This window comes from Danio rerio, chromosome 4 (genome assembly GCF_052040795.2).
Source record: "Danio rerio strain M-AB ecotype USA chromosome 4, GRCz13ab, whole genome shotgun sequence".
Lineage (NCBI taxonomy): Eukaryota > Metazoa > Chordata > Actinopteri > Cypriniformes > Danionidae > Danio > Danio rerio.
The window spans coordinates 1,244,098-1,262,369 of NC_141024.2; the positions used below are offsets into that span (position 1 = coordinate 1,244,098).

The 18,272-nt window shown below is 38.9% G+C and overlaps 2 protein-coding genes and 1 long non-coding RNA gene across 11 annotated transcripts in view; 1 reads left to right on the forward strand and 2 right to left on the reverse strand.

Moving 5' to 3' along the window:
- LOC148679883 (uncharacterized) overlaps positions 1-18,272 on the forward strand; it is a 759,583-nt gene that overhangs the window by 563,848 nt on the left and 177,463 nt on the right. The gene's annotated exons all lie outside the window — the stretch shown is intronic.
- naga (N-acetylgalactosaminidase, alpha) lies at positions 905-7,051 on the reverse strand. The gene is given in 9 exon segments (NM_001037388.2): positions 905-1,417; positions 2,251-2,391; positions 2,476-2,673; positions 3,319-3,480; positions 3,571-3,665; positions 3,853-4,064; positions 5,574-5,714; positions 5,789-5,952; positions 6,920-7,051. Coding segments are annotated over 8 exon segments (1,314 nt in total). The 5' UTR covers positions 5,941-5,952; positions 6,920-7,051; the 3' UTR covers positions 905-1,204.
- Positions 9,388-18,272, reverse strand: part of LOC101885658 (glutamate receptor ionotropic, kainate 2-like) — a 98,654-nt gene continuing 89,769 nt past the window's right edge. For 5 of the 9 annotated variants that reach the window (XM_088649910.1, XM_087247746.2, XM_087247745.2 and 2 more), the window contains one exon: positions 15,561-17,451. In XM_088649910.1, coding sequence (XP_088506036.1) covers positions 17,287-17,451 — 165 coding nt within the window. In that variant the 3' untranslated portion in view covers positions 15,561-17,286. Of the gene's footprint in view, positions 10,900-15,560; positions 17,452-18,272 lie in introns of those variants that run through there. The other 4 variants (XR_015942133.1, XR_015482321.2, XR_015482322.2 and 1 more) reach the window with 2 other exon arrangements.

Genomic DNA, 18,272 nt, shown 5'->3' on the forward strand with positions numbered 1-18,272 from the left:
GGTGCCACTGCGCTTACTTTACTTACTTTACTGTCCCAAAGTGTAAACTTATCGTTGGCTTCACCACACACAACCACATCAGCGTTCACATTACACACATCACAGAAAAAAACAGGCAACACAAATACATTCAATGTCATCACATATATCACATTAAAAACTCAATATAAAACCCTGTACATATTTACAACCCAGTATTCACAATTCTAATGGCAGTCAGCACAAAGGACATTTGATAACCACTCATTAGCTGTTGGTGGAGTGGAGAGACAGACTCAGTGGATGGCGATGTTATAGAGTCCATGATCAGTAAGGCCTGATGGAAGGAATTTGGCCAGGACACCGGGGTCACACCCCTACTCTTTACGAGAAGTGCCATGGGATTTTTAATAACCACAGAGAGTCAGGACCTCGGTTTAACGTCTCATCCGAAAGACGACACTACCCTTCACTATTCTGGGGCATCAATAGTCACTCAGACTGCAGGTTGAGTGCCCCCTGTTGGCCTCACTGACACCACTTCCAACAGCAACCTAGTTTTCCCATGTGGTCACCCATCCAGGTACTGAGCAGCCTCAGCCCTGCTTAGCTTCAGTGAGTCTTGGGCTGCAGGGTGAAATGGCTGTGGCTGTTTATAGTGTAACCAAAGTTGTAAAAGTACGAATTTATGACGTTTTAAAAAAAACAGATGTCAAATTAAATATGTCGTGGAAAAAATGTTATCACGTTATCAACGTTTTTGCTGGATTGTTGTCCAATGACTTGCCTAATTACCTTAGTCATGCCTCTGAATCACACTTTAAGCTGAACACTAGTATATCCCAATGTATATTATAAAATAATATAATGAATGAATAATCTACTGAAAGCTCCAAGCAATCAGCATTACACATGAGCCAATATATACAGTGACTGAGTCTGACAATCAAGTGTGTTTATTTGGGTTTAAAAACAGCAGTACATTTGATCATGAACATTATTAGTGCTAAATTAACTTTACATAATTGACTTATGCTATGGGTTTGTAAACAGGCTTCTTCTGAAGGTCAGTGCAAAAGCTTTTAGAAACATCTGATTGATATGAACAGCTTTATCAAAGAGAAAATCAATAAAAAGGGAAATCTCGCATTGTAGGCACGATTCACTGTCTAAAAGTCCCTGAGTGTGTTATATATTCCAGATAGGCGGAGCCTCGCAATGCCAATCAAAGCACCAGGGGGGCGTCAACCTCATTAGCATGTCGATGAAACTTCGGGCCTATGAGCTTCTTGCTGAACCCCTCAAACTCCGCCTCTTTCCACCGATCAGCAGCCGGATAGATGTACCACATGACCACGCCAGATGGGTTAATGGACACGGTGAACTGAGTGCTATCCTTCAGTTCAGGCAAACGCTGCTCTGAGAATACGTCAAACACCTGACGGAGAGAGAGAAAAGGTGTATGTGCATGTGTGTGTGTGTGTGTGTATTAGACATTCAATTTAATTAAAGTTTCAAGTTGAGCTTTCTTGTCATTCCTCTTCATGTGTGGACATACAGTAAAACTAAATGTCCAGTCTCACAGGACCACAGTGTTACATAAGTAAACAACCATAAATTTAACACAACAGTGGACATACGAGCTTTTTTATAACTATACATAACCAAAATAACCCGTAGCAGTAGTCGAACTATACTATATGTACTTAAACATTATGACAGACTATACAGGTACTTTAACGTAAGACGGAACAATATTGTGCAAGATATTGCATCCTAATTGTGTAGTACATTCATGAGTAAACATTGTTTTTCTTATCGAGTCCTTGTAAGGAGTTTGAAGAGCCCTTACTATGCATTATAAAGTTCATATTTTGGTTTTGGGGGTCTCCAACAACAGGCTGACCTGCATGCAAGGTCAAAAAACATGTTCATTGAAATATAATCTGCTTTTATTTTTGCCTAATTATCCCAAGGACTCCCGTATGATTCGTACAGTGATTCATTTGTTCTTAAACTTAACGAGATGCTAATCTGTGCTGATTGGTCCGATTGGTCCCAGTCTTTTGCGATTGGTCAACTGTGTTCAGTGCGAGACAGAGAGAAATGGCCAGCATGGCTTATCCACAATATTGAAGTAATGGTGCAAATGTGCAATGTTAGTGTCAGAGAGATAAAAGAGTGCGTTTTCTACAGGTGGTTTGTCAAGCCTACTCACCCGTGTGAGGTGTGTAATGGACAGTGTGTATGTGTGTGTTCCTGAAGGCTCACCTCAAATACTCCAGGCTGGTATCCCAGGGTCTTCAGAGATGTGGTGTAGCGGTATGGCATATCAGACCTGCGGCTGAAAAACACTAGAGCGCTGGCTCCTTTAGAGAGCGGCCGCTGGAACACCTGGATCCCGCTCTTCTCCTGATGATAATGAATTCATTTAATGACAATATTTACAATAATGAAATAAATAATTAAGCAGGAGCATTATTTAGGCGTGTGCACCTTGAGCAGGCGTCTGCCCTGGATGCCCAGCGGGTCCTGGTTGATGGAGATGACCGCTTTATTCTGGAGGACGGAGCGAGCGGCGCTGCTGATGGTGCGCAGGTCGTTGGACATGAAGAGCGGAGCCGCCATGATGGACCATAGAGCCATCTGAGCCCGAGATTGATCCAGACTGAGGCTGAAGTCTCCAATGATCAGCTGAGGACGACACAGGACCAACAGTAGGGTAAACAAGAGGAAACAGAAGGTCAAAGGTCAGCCAAGGTCAAACAAGAAAGGTCAAAGGTCAGATTAGAAGATCACAGATCAGATAAGACAGTACATATTTAAAGGTCAGATCTGAAGGTCAGATCACAAAGAGGTCAGACAAGACAGAAGAAGGTCAAAGGTTAGATCAGAAGGTCAAGATTTCAGATCACAAAGAGGTCAGACAAGACAGAAGAAGGTCAAAGGTTAGATCAGAAGGTCAAGATTTCAGATCACAAAGAGGTCAGACAAGACAGAAGAAGGTCAAAGGTTAGATCAGAAGGTCAGAGAAGACAAAAAGGTCAAAGTTCAAATCAGAAGGTCACTGTTTAGATCATAGGTCAGACAAGACAGTAAGAAGGTCAAAAGGTCCGACCTGAAGGTTGCAGGTCTGACAAGAAGGTCAAAGGTAAGATTGGAAGGTCAGCGTTCTGATCAAAAACAGGTCAGAGTTTAGATAAGACAGTAAGAATGACAAAGGTCAGATCAGAAGGTCATAGGTCAGATCGAAAAGTCACCAGTCAGATCAGAAGTTAAGAACATGATGGACACCAGCGTAATAAACAGTAAACTCAGGGTCATCGGTGTGGAGCTCACCATGTCTGGGTCGTTCCACTGTCCTGGTGCGGCTGCAGGCTGAAGGGCGTCCTGATTGTCGAAGAACCAGTCCACGATGCCCATCACACTGTCCCACGAGTCCTGGATATCATCATAGTTCCTCCACAGGTTACAGATCTGACCCAGCAGAGTGTAGTTCACCTAAAAAAAAACACACACCAGAGTCAGTGTGTCACATTCTCACACACTCACTCAAACTTTGCTCACTCAGACACACACACACTAACTCACTTTAGGTGGGAGGCCTCCCTGGTAGGCAGGCCAACTGCAGGAGTAGCCAATAGGACGACCGGTAGCATTGAGGGCCTTCGACATCATTGGGTATCCTGAATTAACCGAATCACAAACAAAGAATCAATTTCAAACCATTACAAGGCTTGAGAAACTGCTTTATCTTCTTTAATTGTACTGTATCGTTTGTTCTGGGACATACAGAATTCATTTTATTTGTGCTGGTTTAAAGAAGTCTTGACCTTGCTTTTAGATCTGAGCTGACACAGATTGGCGATGTACCTTGTTCCTGATAGGACGAGTTGGAGTAACATCCGTCCAACTTGAGCATGTCGATCCCCCAGTCCGCAAACGTCTGTGCGTCTGTCTCAATCTTGTCCAGTGTGGTTCCCGGATACCCTCCGCAGGTCAGCGTGCCCATGTCCCCATAGATGCCCAGCTTCAGCCCACGGTCATGGACGTACTGCGCCAGATGAGGAATGCCTCGAGGAAACCTGCAGAAAATTACACAAGATGAAGAAGAGTGCGGAGAACATAATGGCTCCAGAGAGTCAGGATTGAAGAGGTCAAAATGTCAGATCAGAGGGTCAGAGGTCAGACAAGAAGGTAAGAGTTCAGAGGTAGAAGGTTAGATCTAAGGTCAGTTCAAAAGGTAAAAGATCACAGGTCAGATAAAAGGTCAGATCAGAGGTTAAGAGTTCAGAGGTAGAAGGTCAGAGGTCAGATATAAAGGTAGGAGGTCACAAGCCAGATCAGAAGGTCAGACAAGAAGGTAACAGGTCAGATCAAAGGTTGAGAGTTGAGAGGTAGAAGGTCAGATCAGAAGGTCAGGGTTCAGATACCATTGTAAGGGGTCAGAGATGACAAAAGGTCAGATCTGAAGCTCACAGGTCAGATCAGATAGGAAGGTTGGATCAGTCCAGATCATAAAGAGGTCTAAGGTAATTCAAGCCAGTAGGAACGTTAAATCTGAAGGTCACAGGTCTAGTCAGAAGGTCAGACAAGACAGTAAGCTCAAAGGTTTCCTTGTTCCCTTAAGGCAGGGGTATCCAAACTCGATCCAGGAGGGCCGGTGTCCTGCAGATTTTAGCTTCAACTTGCCTCAACACACCTGCAAGGATGTTTCTAGAAAGCCTAGTAAGAGCTTGATTAGCTAGCCCAGGTATGTCTGATTGGGGTTGGAACTAAACTTTGCAGGACACCGGCCCTTTAGGACCGAGTTTGGACACCCTTGCCTTAAGGCACAGGTGTCAAACTCAGTTCCAAAAGGGCTGCAGCTCTGCACAGTTTAGTTCCAACCCTAATTAAACACACCTGATCAAACTAATTGAGTCCTTCAGGCTTGTTTGCAACCTACAGGTAAGTGTGTTGGAGCAGGGTTGGAACTAAACTGTGCAGGGCTTCGGCCCTCCAGGAATTGAGTTTGACACCCCTGCCTTAAGGGGATCCCCAGCACCATTTTAAAGTGCGTTCCACTTCAAGTGAATGAGGTAAGTTTAGATGAACATACCCTCGACCCCTCGATTTTGACAGAGGGAGCGAGTTGGCTTCATAGGTCCAATCCTGCACCTATATGTCCCAGAATGCAATGCGATGCGATTGTGACATAAGAACAGCGTAGTTCCTAAGTACTCAAGGGTTCAGGGTACTCTATTTAAACACATTCGGATGTTCCTCCAGTAGTGGACACTTGTGTAATATAATCAATGACGTACATCCAAGTACAAGACGAAGGGAAGTTAGCGAGTATAGAGCATAAAAACTTGGACTTGAATGCAGCCAAGATCACAAAGAGGTCAGAAGAAGGTCAAAAGTTAGTTCTGAAGGTCATGGGTCAGTTAAGAAGGTCAGAGTTAAAACAAGACAGCAAGAAGGTTAAAGGTCAGATCAAAAGGTCAGTGTTCAGATCACAAAGTATGAGGTCAGACAAGACAGTAAGAAGGTCAAAGGCTGGATCTGAGGGTCAGAGAATAGACATCAGATGAGGAGATCAGAGGTCACACCTCTTTGGGTCGGGCTGCAGTCGGCCCTGAGCATCTCTGTCTTTGGAGGACCAGCAGTCGTCGATGTTGACGTAGACGTAGCCAAGCTCTTTCCATCCATCCTCTGACAGCCGGTCCGCCATATCCATGAACAGCTGCTCACTGCACAGAAACATCAGTTAAAGACACTAGAAATGAAATAAAACCTCACTGATGACCAGTGTTTAGTGCTGTACCTGATGCAGTTGTAGGGATCATTCTGACAGTCGATGTCGCAGCGGAATCGTTCCCAAGCCAACCAGCCCATCGGCGGGGTCCTCATCAGCCCATTGTCCAGAGCTAAGGCGGCCGAGGAGAAGGCCAGAAATAAAGCACAGGCTGACCACATGCCTGAAACACACTTCAACACAAGACAGCAACTGTTAACACGGGGGAAAATACTATTGAAAATAAGGGGCACTAAAGAATAAATATTCAAGTATAAATTTATTTGGTGGGCGGCACGGTGGCTCAATGGTTAGCACTGTTGCCTCACAGCTAGAAGGTTGCTGGTTTGAGTTTCGGCTGGGTCATTTGGCATTTGTGTGTGGAGTTTGCATGTTCTCCCCGTGTTGGCGTGGATTTACTCCGTGTGCTCCGGTTTCCCCCACAGTCCAAACACATGCGCTATAGGGGAATTGGATTAACTAAATTGGCCGTGGTGTACAAGAGTGAATGTCAGTATATGGGTGTTTCCTAGTACTGGTTTGCGGCTGGAAGGGCATCCGCTGCATAAAACACATGACGGAATAGTTAGTAGTTCATTCCTCTGTGGCGACCCCTAATAAATAAGGGACTAGGCTAAAGGGAAATGATTTAATTTATTTGTTCAGTGAAAACATTAGAGATATTATCTTTGTACTTTGTGCAAAATTCCCTCAAAACATCTCAACTTTATCCAGAAATGTGGTTGTTATTCGCATTCTTGATAAGAAAAAACCCTAAACAAAAGCAAAACATTAATTTGAATGATTGGGTGAAGTAATCCTCTGCAGTCACGAGTGAAACACCTGAGAGCACCTGACAGCCTCACGTGACTTACCTGACTGAAGTCACACACAGGTAATGCATTATAAACCAATTAAACACTCTCTCACACACACTTAGCCAAATATACTACAATAAAAACGATATTAAACTCGTATGTAACAACACATCCGCACAAACAGTGAGTAAGACTGTACTTTACTTCCTTTTCGGCACTTCCTGTTAGAATCCACCTCAAGGATCTAGCATTGAGGATCTACTGCAGACATTTATATTAAGCGCCAATATTTCTACACAGCTGCAGTGAGAGGAAGTCTGAGATGATGTAAACACACACTTACCAGATCCGGATCGCTGCTCTTCACTGTACACTGAATAGGTCTCTGCTGTGGATGAGTGTGTGTGTGTGTTGATACAGCAGATCATGTGACCGCGCTTGTGTCATGTGACGTACACAGCATCAGATGACCGAGGAAGTTCCTCATTCATTCAAAACACGAAGTTTTCTTTCCTCAAACACTACAAGACCGCTTACAAACATAGTTTAAGTTAAATAAAAGCGTGTAGAAGACTTGTACATTAACACGTAGTTCTGTGGAGACTGTGAGGCCAAAAATGTAATTAATCAAAGCAACGAAATTAATACATGTTGTTACAAAATAAAAGCTTGTCCTATTAATAGCTTTATATTTATTTTTTAAACCGTTTTTGGTAACACTTTATATATTAACTACACACTATAAATCATTTATTAAACATTAGCTAATAGCGAATTCGTTTTCTGTTAAGCATTAATTCTACATTAATAAGCGTTAGTAAGCAGTTTATAACTGCAGCTGCAAATGCTCTATTCTTGACTTATAAGCACCTGTATAATGTGTTTAATAATTGTATTTTTATACTCAGTTAATGATTTATTTTTCATGACTAAATTAAGTATTGCATTATTTACAAACCATTTGTATTTAAGAGTAGTTGAGGGTTTTAAGGATCATTCAGAATGAGTTAGTAAATGATTAATAAACTATTGAAATCAACGTTTTTATAGCTTATTATTCAGGCATATAGTAATGGTTACTCTATGTATGTTAATAAATGCTTTATTAACTCAACTTCATCTAGTTTTGTGACCTAATCTAAAGTGAGGACTATTTATGCTTTATAAATCCTTTATATGATAAATAAAGGCTCAGGTAAATTCTAAAAAGGGGGAAAATGACATTATTCATTCCTATTTATTTGAAGATACATTTACATTTACATTTAGTCATTTAGCAGACGCTTTTATCCAAAGCGACTTACAAATGAGGACAAGGAAGCAATTTACACAACCAAGAGCAACAATGAAGAAGTGCTATAGGCAAGTTTCAGGTCTGTAAAGTCTAAGAAAAGAAGTATTAGAAGTATTAGTTTTTTTTTTTTTTTTTTTTTGTACAGTTAGTGTGATATTCAGAGAGGCAATTGCAGATTAGGAAGTGAAGTGGAGACTAAATAGTTGGGTTTTTAGTAGTTTCTTGAAAGTAGCGAGTGACTCTGCTGTTCTGATGCAGTTAGGGAGTTCATTCCACCAACTGGGCAGATTGAGCGTGAGCGATACACAACCTTATCTAAAATAAAATTACTGTACATTAAACATTGCATCTTATTAAATTATAATATTGTTGTTTTATCCAGCTTTATGTCGTATTTTGACTCCTGTTATTTAGGAATGTTTAAACTTTACAGTAATTTTACTTTCTAGAAAAGATTGCAAGGATTACTGTTCAGTTTATTCTCAGCCTTTATTTGTCATTTATAAGGCATTTATAAAGCATAAATAGTCCTAATAAAAACAATTAAACTATTAAGTTAACTTTATTGATTTGCATTGGGCTGACATGAAGGGATTGCATGAAACCCAGCATGTTTTTACAGTACATGCTGACGACTTGTTTTTAGAAGAAATAAATCAAATTTAAGTGAGTATTTCATTAAACAAGCACAATAATCTTATTTTTACTCTTAAATAAGATTATTTTGCTTAATTTGGCAGACAATTTAGCTTGTTTTACAGAAAAACTGACTTTTTTTTACCTAAAACTTCTTAAAACAAGACAATATTTCTTCTTTGTCCAGAAAATGTTTTTTTTCGTCAGATATTTAGACTAGAAACAAGACAAAACTAAGAACGAAAAGCTTCTTTTTGTTTTGCACAGCGTAAGTGAACTGAGCCAGCAGCTTCACACACTGCAAAAATGCTTTTCTTAGAGTTTTTATCTTGTTTCTAGTCCACATATCTCAAATTTTTTTATCAAGAGGCGTTTTATAGATAAGAAAACAAAAATGTCTTGTTTTAGGAAGTAATATGCCAAAACTAAAAAACTTAAAACGAGCTAAATAATATGCCAATTCAATAAATGTGTTAAGCTAAATAATCAATTCCAAAACAAGATTATTTAGCTTGTTTTAATATATATATATATATATATATATATATATATATATATATATATATATATATATATATATATATATATATATATATATTTTTTTTTTTTTAAATTATTATTATTATTATTTTATTTATTTTTTTTACCTAAAGCTTCTGAAAACAAGACAATATTTCTTGCTTTTCCAGAAAATGCTTCTTGATTTCAGAATTTGTAGATATTTGGACTAGAAACAAGACAAAAAAATCCAAATAAAGCATTTTTTTGCAGTGCAGAAAATACCTGACCTCCGTTTGGTAGATGAATGCTATTTTTAAAGCAGTCCAGTTGAGCTGGAATAACCCGACTGACAATCAAAGCACACAAAAACACCAAACACACTCAGTATGATCGCTTTTTTATTACAAGATGAGCTTGAATGGTCGACCTTGAAGCCCCGTTTGGAGAAATTCATCAGTTGGGTACAGTTTTAAACAGCGACTCTCCTTCAGAAAACACAAACGTCTGCACAGAAACGGGAAACAGATGATCAGAAAATAAGAGCGATGGTTTTTATCCGGAGACGCCGTGCACACGTGTCTGTTTCCGCTCAACTACATCAGACACACTGATAGAAAGTTTACTACAAAATCTGTCTGTACAAAAACGGCTTTTCTCTTAGTTTTTTAGTTCCCTTGTTATAAATCTCTGCTGAATGATAAAGTGGAGTTGCCTGCGACAGACCGTACGGACGCTAGTAGAAAGTTCTCTAGAAAAGTTGAAGCTCATCTAAACGACAGACCTTTGGTTTGAGTCGTCGATCGGGACGGAGATCGTGAAAACTTATACGACTAGCGGACATTATAGTTGTTTGTTTTATTGATGCCTTCAAGACAGCTCCGCTCGGTGTCATAAAAGCAGGAGTTAATTCAACACCGTAAACATAATATGTTCATTAAGAGTTTCTGCACTGATAACAATTCCAAGCAGAATCTACAGTAACTTACTGTAAATCAATTACAGCAGAAGTACTGTATTTGCATTTACAGCACTGTTAATCTTGCTGTATATGCATTACAGTATTGTACATCATTACTGTGAAACATACAGTAATTTGTCCTACAGTAAAACACAGTGTTTCTGTGTAATTTACAAAAACCATTAACAGTGCGTGATTTCTGTATTTTTGCGGTGGTGAACTGCATTATGGGATGTTGATCTCAACTCTGTCCACTTTTAATGTTGATAATTCACCTCTACAGTTTAACAAAGTGACTTTTATTGACATTTTAGTCATTTGAAATGTATAAGAAATAATATCTAGAGAAATGAGTCTGTAAAATCACTGTGAATGTGCACTGAAAAAAATGATGTCTGCAAAATACTTGCAAGCAATTTATATGTGTTGAATTTAAACAAATAAAATGTAGTAATATTCAACCTAATTAGTAGGTCTAAATTCAACCTAAATAAATTGTCTACAACCACTTAACTTAAGAAAAGTTTGTAAATCCAGGGAATCATCTTTGAATCATTTTGTTCAGTGTACTGCAGGTTATTACAAGGCTGTTGTAGTGTAATATACAACACCAATCCTGACAATATATAACTTTAAACTACCAAAAGTGTTCATAAAAGTCACCTTTTCCAACTATTTAAAGGTTAAAAGTTGTCAGAAGAAAGATCAAGGACGAATAATATTGAACAAAATCAATGCATATTGAAATAAAAAGCTTGTCAAAGAGCACAAACAGAAAAAAACAATACATTGAATTAACAAGTTTCCCGGAGATGGGTTGCAGCTGGAAGGGCATCCGCTGCGTAAAAACTTGCTGGATAAGTTGGCGGTTCATGCCACTGTGGCGACCCCGAATTAATAAAGGGACTAAGCATTTTAATGGAGATGCTGCTCACTGCAGAGCCACTTAAGCTCCAATGAGGGGGAGCTTGTGTTCTCGCTCCTCCTTCTATAAGCTGTTTAATGCGTGCACCTACACCACCCCTAACCCCAAACCCCCAGTGACATCACTTGCATAAGAAGTGCAGCAAGGACTAGCAGGAGCTCAGCTCTGCACAAGTGGCTCTGCAGTGAGTATTCACTTGTTTTAATGACTTCAGTAGCCAGGGTTTGTTTTAGGGTTGTGAAATTCAACATTGCTGTTCATTTAAGCTGTGAATATTTCAACAAATAATATTCCAAACACATTTTCAGACTTATAAATTCAATACTTCCAGATTTCACTTCCAAAATATTCAGCTCTGTTAAGGAATGTGAAGTATAATATTCCACAAGCAGTTTTCACTTCATTTTATTTCACATCAAAAATCCGCTTGCATAAATTCAGTGGATCAAATTTAACATTACATTTGGGAACTGCAGGAATTAGATTGCAGATTGAAGATCTCCAGCTGCTTTTAAAGATTATTTAAAGATTTTTAATGCAGTAAATAGGTGAAAAAAAGGTAATAACGACACAAGAGGAGCATTTAACAGTAATATCATAGAGCAGGGGTCACCAATCCTGGTCCTGGAGAGCCGGTGTCCCTGCAGGGTTTAGTTCCAACTTGCCTCAACACACCTGCCTGGATGTTTTAAGTATTCCAAGTAAGAGCTTGATTAGCTTGTTCAGGTGTGTTTGATTAGGGTTGGAGGTAAAATCTGCAGGACACCGGCCCTCCAGGAACAAGTTTGGTGACCACTGTCATAGAGTATTGAGTAATATCAATGAGTAAGATCAGTAAGATGTTTTTGGACATTTCTGTTTGCCCTAATGTAATGTTCAATTTTAACAGCCGATTTTGATCCACTGAATTTATGCAAGCGGATTTTTGATGTGAAATAAAATGAAGTGAAAATTGCCTGTGGAATATTATACTTCGTATTCTTAAACAGAGCTGAATATTTTGATAGTGAAATCTGGAAGTTTGATATGGAGTATTGAATTTATAAGTCTGGAAAAAGTGTTTGGAATATTGTTTGTTGAAATATTCACAGCTTAAATGAACATCAATGTTAAGTTTAAGAACCCTAAAACAAACCCTGGCTATTGAAGTCATTAAAATGCAACCCCTTGTTAACTGAATGTATTATTTTTTTCCAGTTTGTGCTATTCGACAATCTTTAATTCAATACCTTTGGCAATGATTTTCTTCCATACATGATGCAATTCAAAATCATAAATAAATGCAGGATATAAAAACATAAATCACAAAATATGGAAAACTGTTCATTCACAGATGTTTTGTTTTACCGCTGTAGCTTTAGCTTTCTTTCTGTGAGACAAATTGATTGAGAAATGTGTATTTCTATTTTATAAATTCCCCAAAGCATTCCCAAAACATTCTGGGAACCAAATATTTCTGTATTTTTGTGTAAATAAAGTCATATAAATCTATTTCTTTCACACATATATGATCATAATTAAGTATATTGAGCACAACAGTTAGCCTCCAGAAGCAGAAATCACATTCGATTCATGTATTATGACAATAATCTTTAGCAATCATATGTAAAAGAAAGCCAGACCTGATGTTACTCCTATAGTAGACACACTAAATGTATTATTATTATTGTTAATACTTGTGAAAACCTGTAGGGCAAGCGAACAAAAGCAAACATACCTTGATGTCAGCACATGGTTCTCATTCGGTTATTCTTTGGGAACCAATTTCTAACATTGAAGAAACATTTTTGAAGGTTTTTATAGAAAAAAACAAATAAAAATGTATGCAGATACAGTAAAGTTAGTTTCATTGATTCATTATTTATTTATTATTAAGGTAAAACAGTATTTTTAATTCAAAACTAATTATAAAAACCTTTATTTCTAAACTGCAATATGTGTTTTCCTGTGTCATCTTTGACTAATATTTACATTTGTGTGGTGATCTGAAACAATAAAGTCAGGCAAACATGCACAAAAAATAGAGTAAGGGGTGCAAACACTTTCACATTACTGTGTCTATAAATATATATATATATATATATATATATATATATATATATATATATATATATATATATATATATATATATATATATATATATATATATATATATTTATACAACAGTTCTGTCTGGGTCTCAAATCAGCAGTTAACAGCGCTCATACAGCCTCTTCACCCTTGTGTATTACTCCGCACACATAGAGTGACAGCAGATCAATAAACTCACTACAGTTTGACAAATATTACAGCTATTGGACAACAATGTACTTTTGAGGCTGTTTTTTAGACAAGAACGTAGTTGTTTAGAGTGCATCTATGCAATTTATTTATGAGGATAGTGCCTATTTTAAATATTTATAATTGAATATGATTCAGCACATCGACGGCCATTAGTCTGTCATACTGAGCAGAGCACAGAGGGCTGATGTTCCGCCAGTAGATGGCGACAAAAACTGCATAGTAAGTCCTCAGGGGAGAAAAAACTTCTGTATTTATACATTAGTAATCTGCTAGTATTTGCTTTATTCTGGCTTTTTCAGGGTTAATTATTGTGATATTTTGATGGTAAGAGAGAAACACTGGGAAATCTCTGTAGACTCATGGTATTTTATGCCGTTCAGTCTAATAATCTTAAAATGTGAACAAAATCAGCTGTTTTGTCATCCCTTTAGTCATTACATCTAGAAAATCATTCATCACTAGCTCTACAGTGACGTTGGTGAATGAGCAGCGGTTTCTGCTGTCCTGATGTCAGCTGCAGATGTGAATGAATGGCGGAAGAAAGTAGTTCCTCATCCAAAAGGAATTTTGAGATGCTCTGTGTTTGATTTTCTTTTTTTTTATACATGATTGTGCCATCAAACTGTTGTATAAATGCAATATCACACTTGTAGCAGTGCGATGTGCCGGTATATAGGACACTAAGGCACTCAGCCTGCAGCCTCGAGTCAACAGACGTCTCCCACCAGTGCCAATATTCAGCCATATCGCACTGCTACTCAAATGATATTGCTCATATATATACATATATATATATATATATATATATATATATATATATATATATATGGTTATTCATATTTGGCTATTATATATGTATATGATCCAATTATTTAGCCTATAAATTTAACTATCTATGTTTTGTTAGAGTTTTGTTTTTACAGTATGTTTATTACATATACATGGATGTAACACACACATAAATTGTCAAAACAAACTTATTTTAGATGAAATTAAAACATGATTAATCTATGGAGGGCGTTAAGACTTCTGACATATTGAGCTTTTCTTTATCTAAATTGATAGCAGGTCAGTTTTACTGAATAATCTGGTGAATACGAATGAGAGAAATGCTTCGGGGGCTAACCGTGAGTGCTTTATATCTGAATAAATCTGGAAGGCAGCAATAAAGCAGCAGCAGATGTGATCTGACTGATGCACTCTTCGATGCGTTTACATGGACACCAATACTCAGACCTCAACACGATTAAGACAATACTCTGATTAAGAGTCTAGCATGTTAAATAATGACCACAATCTGAGTAAACTCATAATCGAACTAAACATTCAGGCATGTGGAGTATTCCTATTTTAGCGGCATTATTGAAGTCCAGACATGTAAACACAGCAGTCAGACTATTTCTGCATATTGCGACAGGATAGTCAACACACACATCTGTTTGACACTATTCTCTGCACCTATAGAGTCAGTAAAGGACCACACACACACACACACACACACACACACACACACACACACACACACACACACACACACACACACACACACACACACACACACACACACACACACACACACACACACACACACACACACAGTGAACTCCTGCAGACTCATCATACACTTCATCACTAACAATCTTACAAATGCAGAAGTTTTCTTTCCATTCTGCATCTCAAACTCCATTAAAACAGCTCTCTCCTGTCATTACATCATCAGTTAGCCGCGGGACTAGAATGAAAGTGAAACTGCAGTTGAACTAAAAAACTAAACACCTGAAATCAGACGAAACTCCGGAGGAAACATTGGATAGCATAGTGTTGTAATGACGTTATCTGTCTATTTATACATATAAAACGGGAACCTTCCTAAAGCAACTCATATAAACACCTTAATCATAGTATTGTCTTATTCAGATTAAAGTGGACCTATTATGCTGCTTATACAAGATGTAAAATAACACTCAGATGTCTCTAGAGTGTGTGTGTGTGTGTGTAAATTTCCAGCTCAAAATAGCACACTAATAATGTTGTCCAGCTCTCTGAAACTAACCATTATAGGTTTTGATCCTAATTGTGGCATTTTAGTGACTGTCGCTTTAAATTCAAATGAGACTGGGCTCTTTTCAGAAGAGGGCGGAGCTACAAACACCTGTGTGTCAGCATGGAGGCAGATTCAAAACAGGACTAGCTGTGTTGTCAGAGTGAAAAAGGTCAAATATGTGTGAGAATGCATCAGTCTATGGAGACTCCACTAGTCATTTGTGCTTTATCTAAAACCCCACATCTATAATCGTCTATGCCAGGGCTATTCAATTGGCGGCCCGCGGACCAAACCCGGCCCCCGAGGCAATTTGTACTGGCCCTACAAATACTGTGACCAAGACATCAAAAATAAATTTCGCTCAGTGGAAAAACGGCCGCTATAGTTTTGAAGTGATGTGCGTCTGTTCAATACAGCACGAGCTGCAGTTTAAGGCTGCTCAGAGAGTGAGTCACCTGACATTAAGTGAGTGGCGCGAGCAGCTGAAAACATTTGGATGTGGTTGTTAAATGCCTTTTTTACAATGCACTGATATCGTTAATAGGGATGCAACGATTAGCCGATTCCACTATTAACCGCGCTTAAATTCGATACGGTTGATTAATCGTAAAGGCTTCTCAACACCGCGTTTCTTTTGCACGGAACAAAACTGCTGCAACTAAACAAAGTTATGCCAATAAGCACACACGATTAACTATAGCAGCAAACCGTTCTTCTTTTTCGCACTTTTGCCTCTTTTCCGCACACAAGTTCATTATTTCCAATGGAGACGTGCGCATATTGGGAGCGGTGCGCGCGTGGCTTGAAAGCGGGCCGACGCACTTGTGCCCTCCAGGTGCACACAGTACAAATCATCTCAGGCTGTAGTGGTGAGAGTTGAGCGTGGCTTTCAGACAAATACGATTTTTTAGACAAATATGATTTTTTATTTATTCTTATTTTTATTTATTTATTTATTTATTTATTTATTTATTTATTTATTTATTTATTTATTTATTTAATGTTCTGTCATTTATTTTCATTGTAAAATATTCACTCATGTTTAAATCAAACACCTTTTAACTTATTTTTAAGTCCAAAGAGAGACTATTGTTTGTGTTTTGTTATTATTTTGTGCTGTATTTGGTTACTGAGCAGCAATAAACAGCACTTTTCTTGTGATTTTCTAAACTAGTAGTGTTTTAAATTTAATAAACGAATGATAATCGTGATAATCGCGAAACCATGATTATTCTTCAGACTATATAATCGTTCAACCAAAATCTATAATCGTTGCATCCATACTTGTTGCGCAGTTTAAAACAACATATGAATGTGTCTGAATGTAGAAGAAGCCTACTTAAGCAATGCACTGCTTTTGTTGTGCTTTGAAATACAACATTTGAATGTGTTTGTAAAAAAAAAAAAAGCCTATTGTACAATGCTGTGATGTTATGTAGTTTAAAAATACAACATAGTAACATTTTAATGTAGAGAAAGCCAACGTGGGTGTCTTAATGAGCAAAAATACAGCATATGGGCTCTTATATTGCTGTTGTGTCTTCACTTATATTGCAAGTCATATTTCTCCGGCCCCTCATTTGCGATGCCTTTCATGAACTGGCCCCTATGACAAACTAATTGAATAGCCCTGCTCAATGCTGACATTATCTTCAGCAGCTCAAACGCTCTAATGGCTAATGGACAGACGGCTGCTTCTCACTCAGGGTCGATTATGCTAATAAGGGAGTCACTAGTGAGTGGGGCTTTCCCCCTCTGATGACACGTGCGTAATTTTGACCATTAGAAGCTGGTTATATTCACACATTGTTACCCTTTAAAGTGATTTCAGCATAATAGGTCCCCTTTAAGCTACATACTTTACTGTCCATGTAAACGCAGTCACTGACAGCATCCTACACGTCGTTCATAGAGAAACCCAAACCAGCAGCGTTGATGAGGAGTGTGTGTCCGAGCGCCTCCGCTGTTCGGGACCGAAGACTCCGTGGTTCTGGACCGCTGGATTTCCACAGGAAACATCTTAGTGTCCGTCATCTGGACGAGAGTGGCAGGAGTCCCGCAGGAGCGCTCAGGCCATGGTCTCTTTCCCCGGGAGCCTCCTGTCATTGAACGTGTGCATGTTAATCACCTCCTCAGTCTTGACGATGGCGGGAGGCTGAGGCTTCTGTTTCCTCCGCCGCTGACATTTCAGAGACACCCGGAGCTCCTCCACCATCGCACTGCAGAACGAGCGCTGGACACACACAGTGATATATATATATATAACTGAAAAGTGATTTTCTTTGGTTTGGTTTGGCAATTGTGATTTGATTGTAAACTCCAGCAGCCCAGATGTGAGAGACATTAAACCTCCTGAACAAGTAATGCAAACTGGGTGTCAATAACTGCGCCTTTGTGGATCCATTCAGGCCAAAGAAACTCTTTTGTTGATTAGATTTGGCCAGATGAAACTTCCCATGCCTTCATCATCAGCTCCTCCCCTTTACAGACCACACCCCTTCATAGTTAGCCCCTCCCCTTCATCAACAACCACACCCTTTTATCATATTCCCCACCCTTCATCAACCATACAGCTTCACAGTTAGCTCCTCCCCTTCATCACTAACTATGCCCCTTCACAGTTAGCTCCTCCCCTTCATCACTAACTATACCCCTTCACTTTTAGCTCCTCCCCTTCATCACTAACTATACCACATCATAGTTAGCTCCTCCCCTTCATCACTAACTATGCCCCTTCACAGTTAGCTCCTCCCCTTCATCACTAACTATACCCCTTCACTTTTAGCTCCTCCCCTTCATCACTAACTATACCACATCATAGTTAGCTCCTCCCCTTCATCACTAACTATACCACATCATAGTTAGCTCCTCCCCTTCATCACTAACTATGCCCCTTCACAGTTAGCTCCTCCCCTTCATCACTAACTATACCCCTTCACTTTTAGCTCCTCCCCTTCATCACTAACTATACCACATCATAGTTAGCTCCTCCCCTTCATCACTAACTATGCCCCTTCACAGTTAGCTCCTCCCCTTCATCACTAACTATACCCC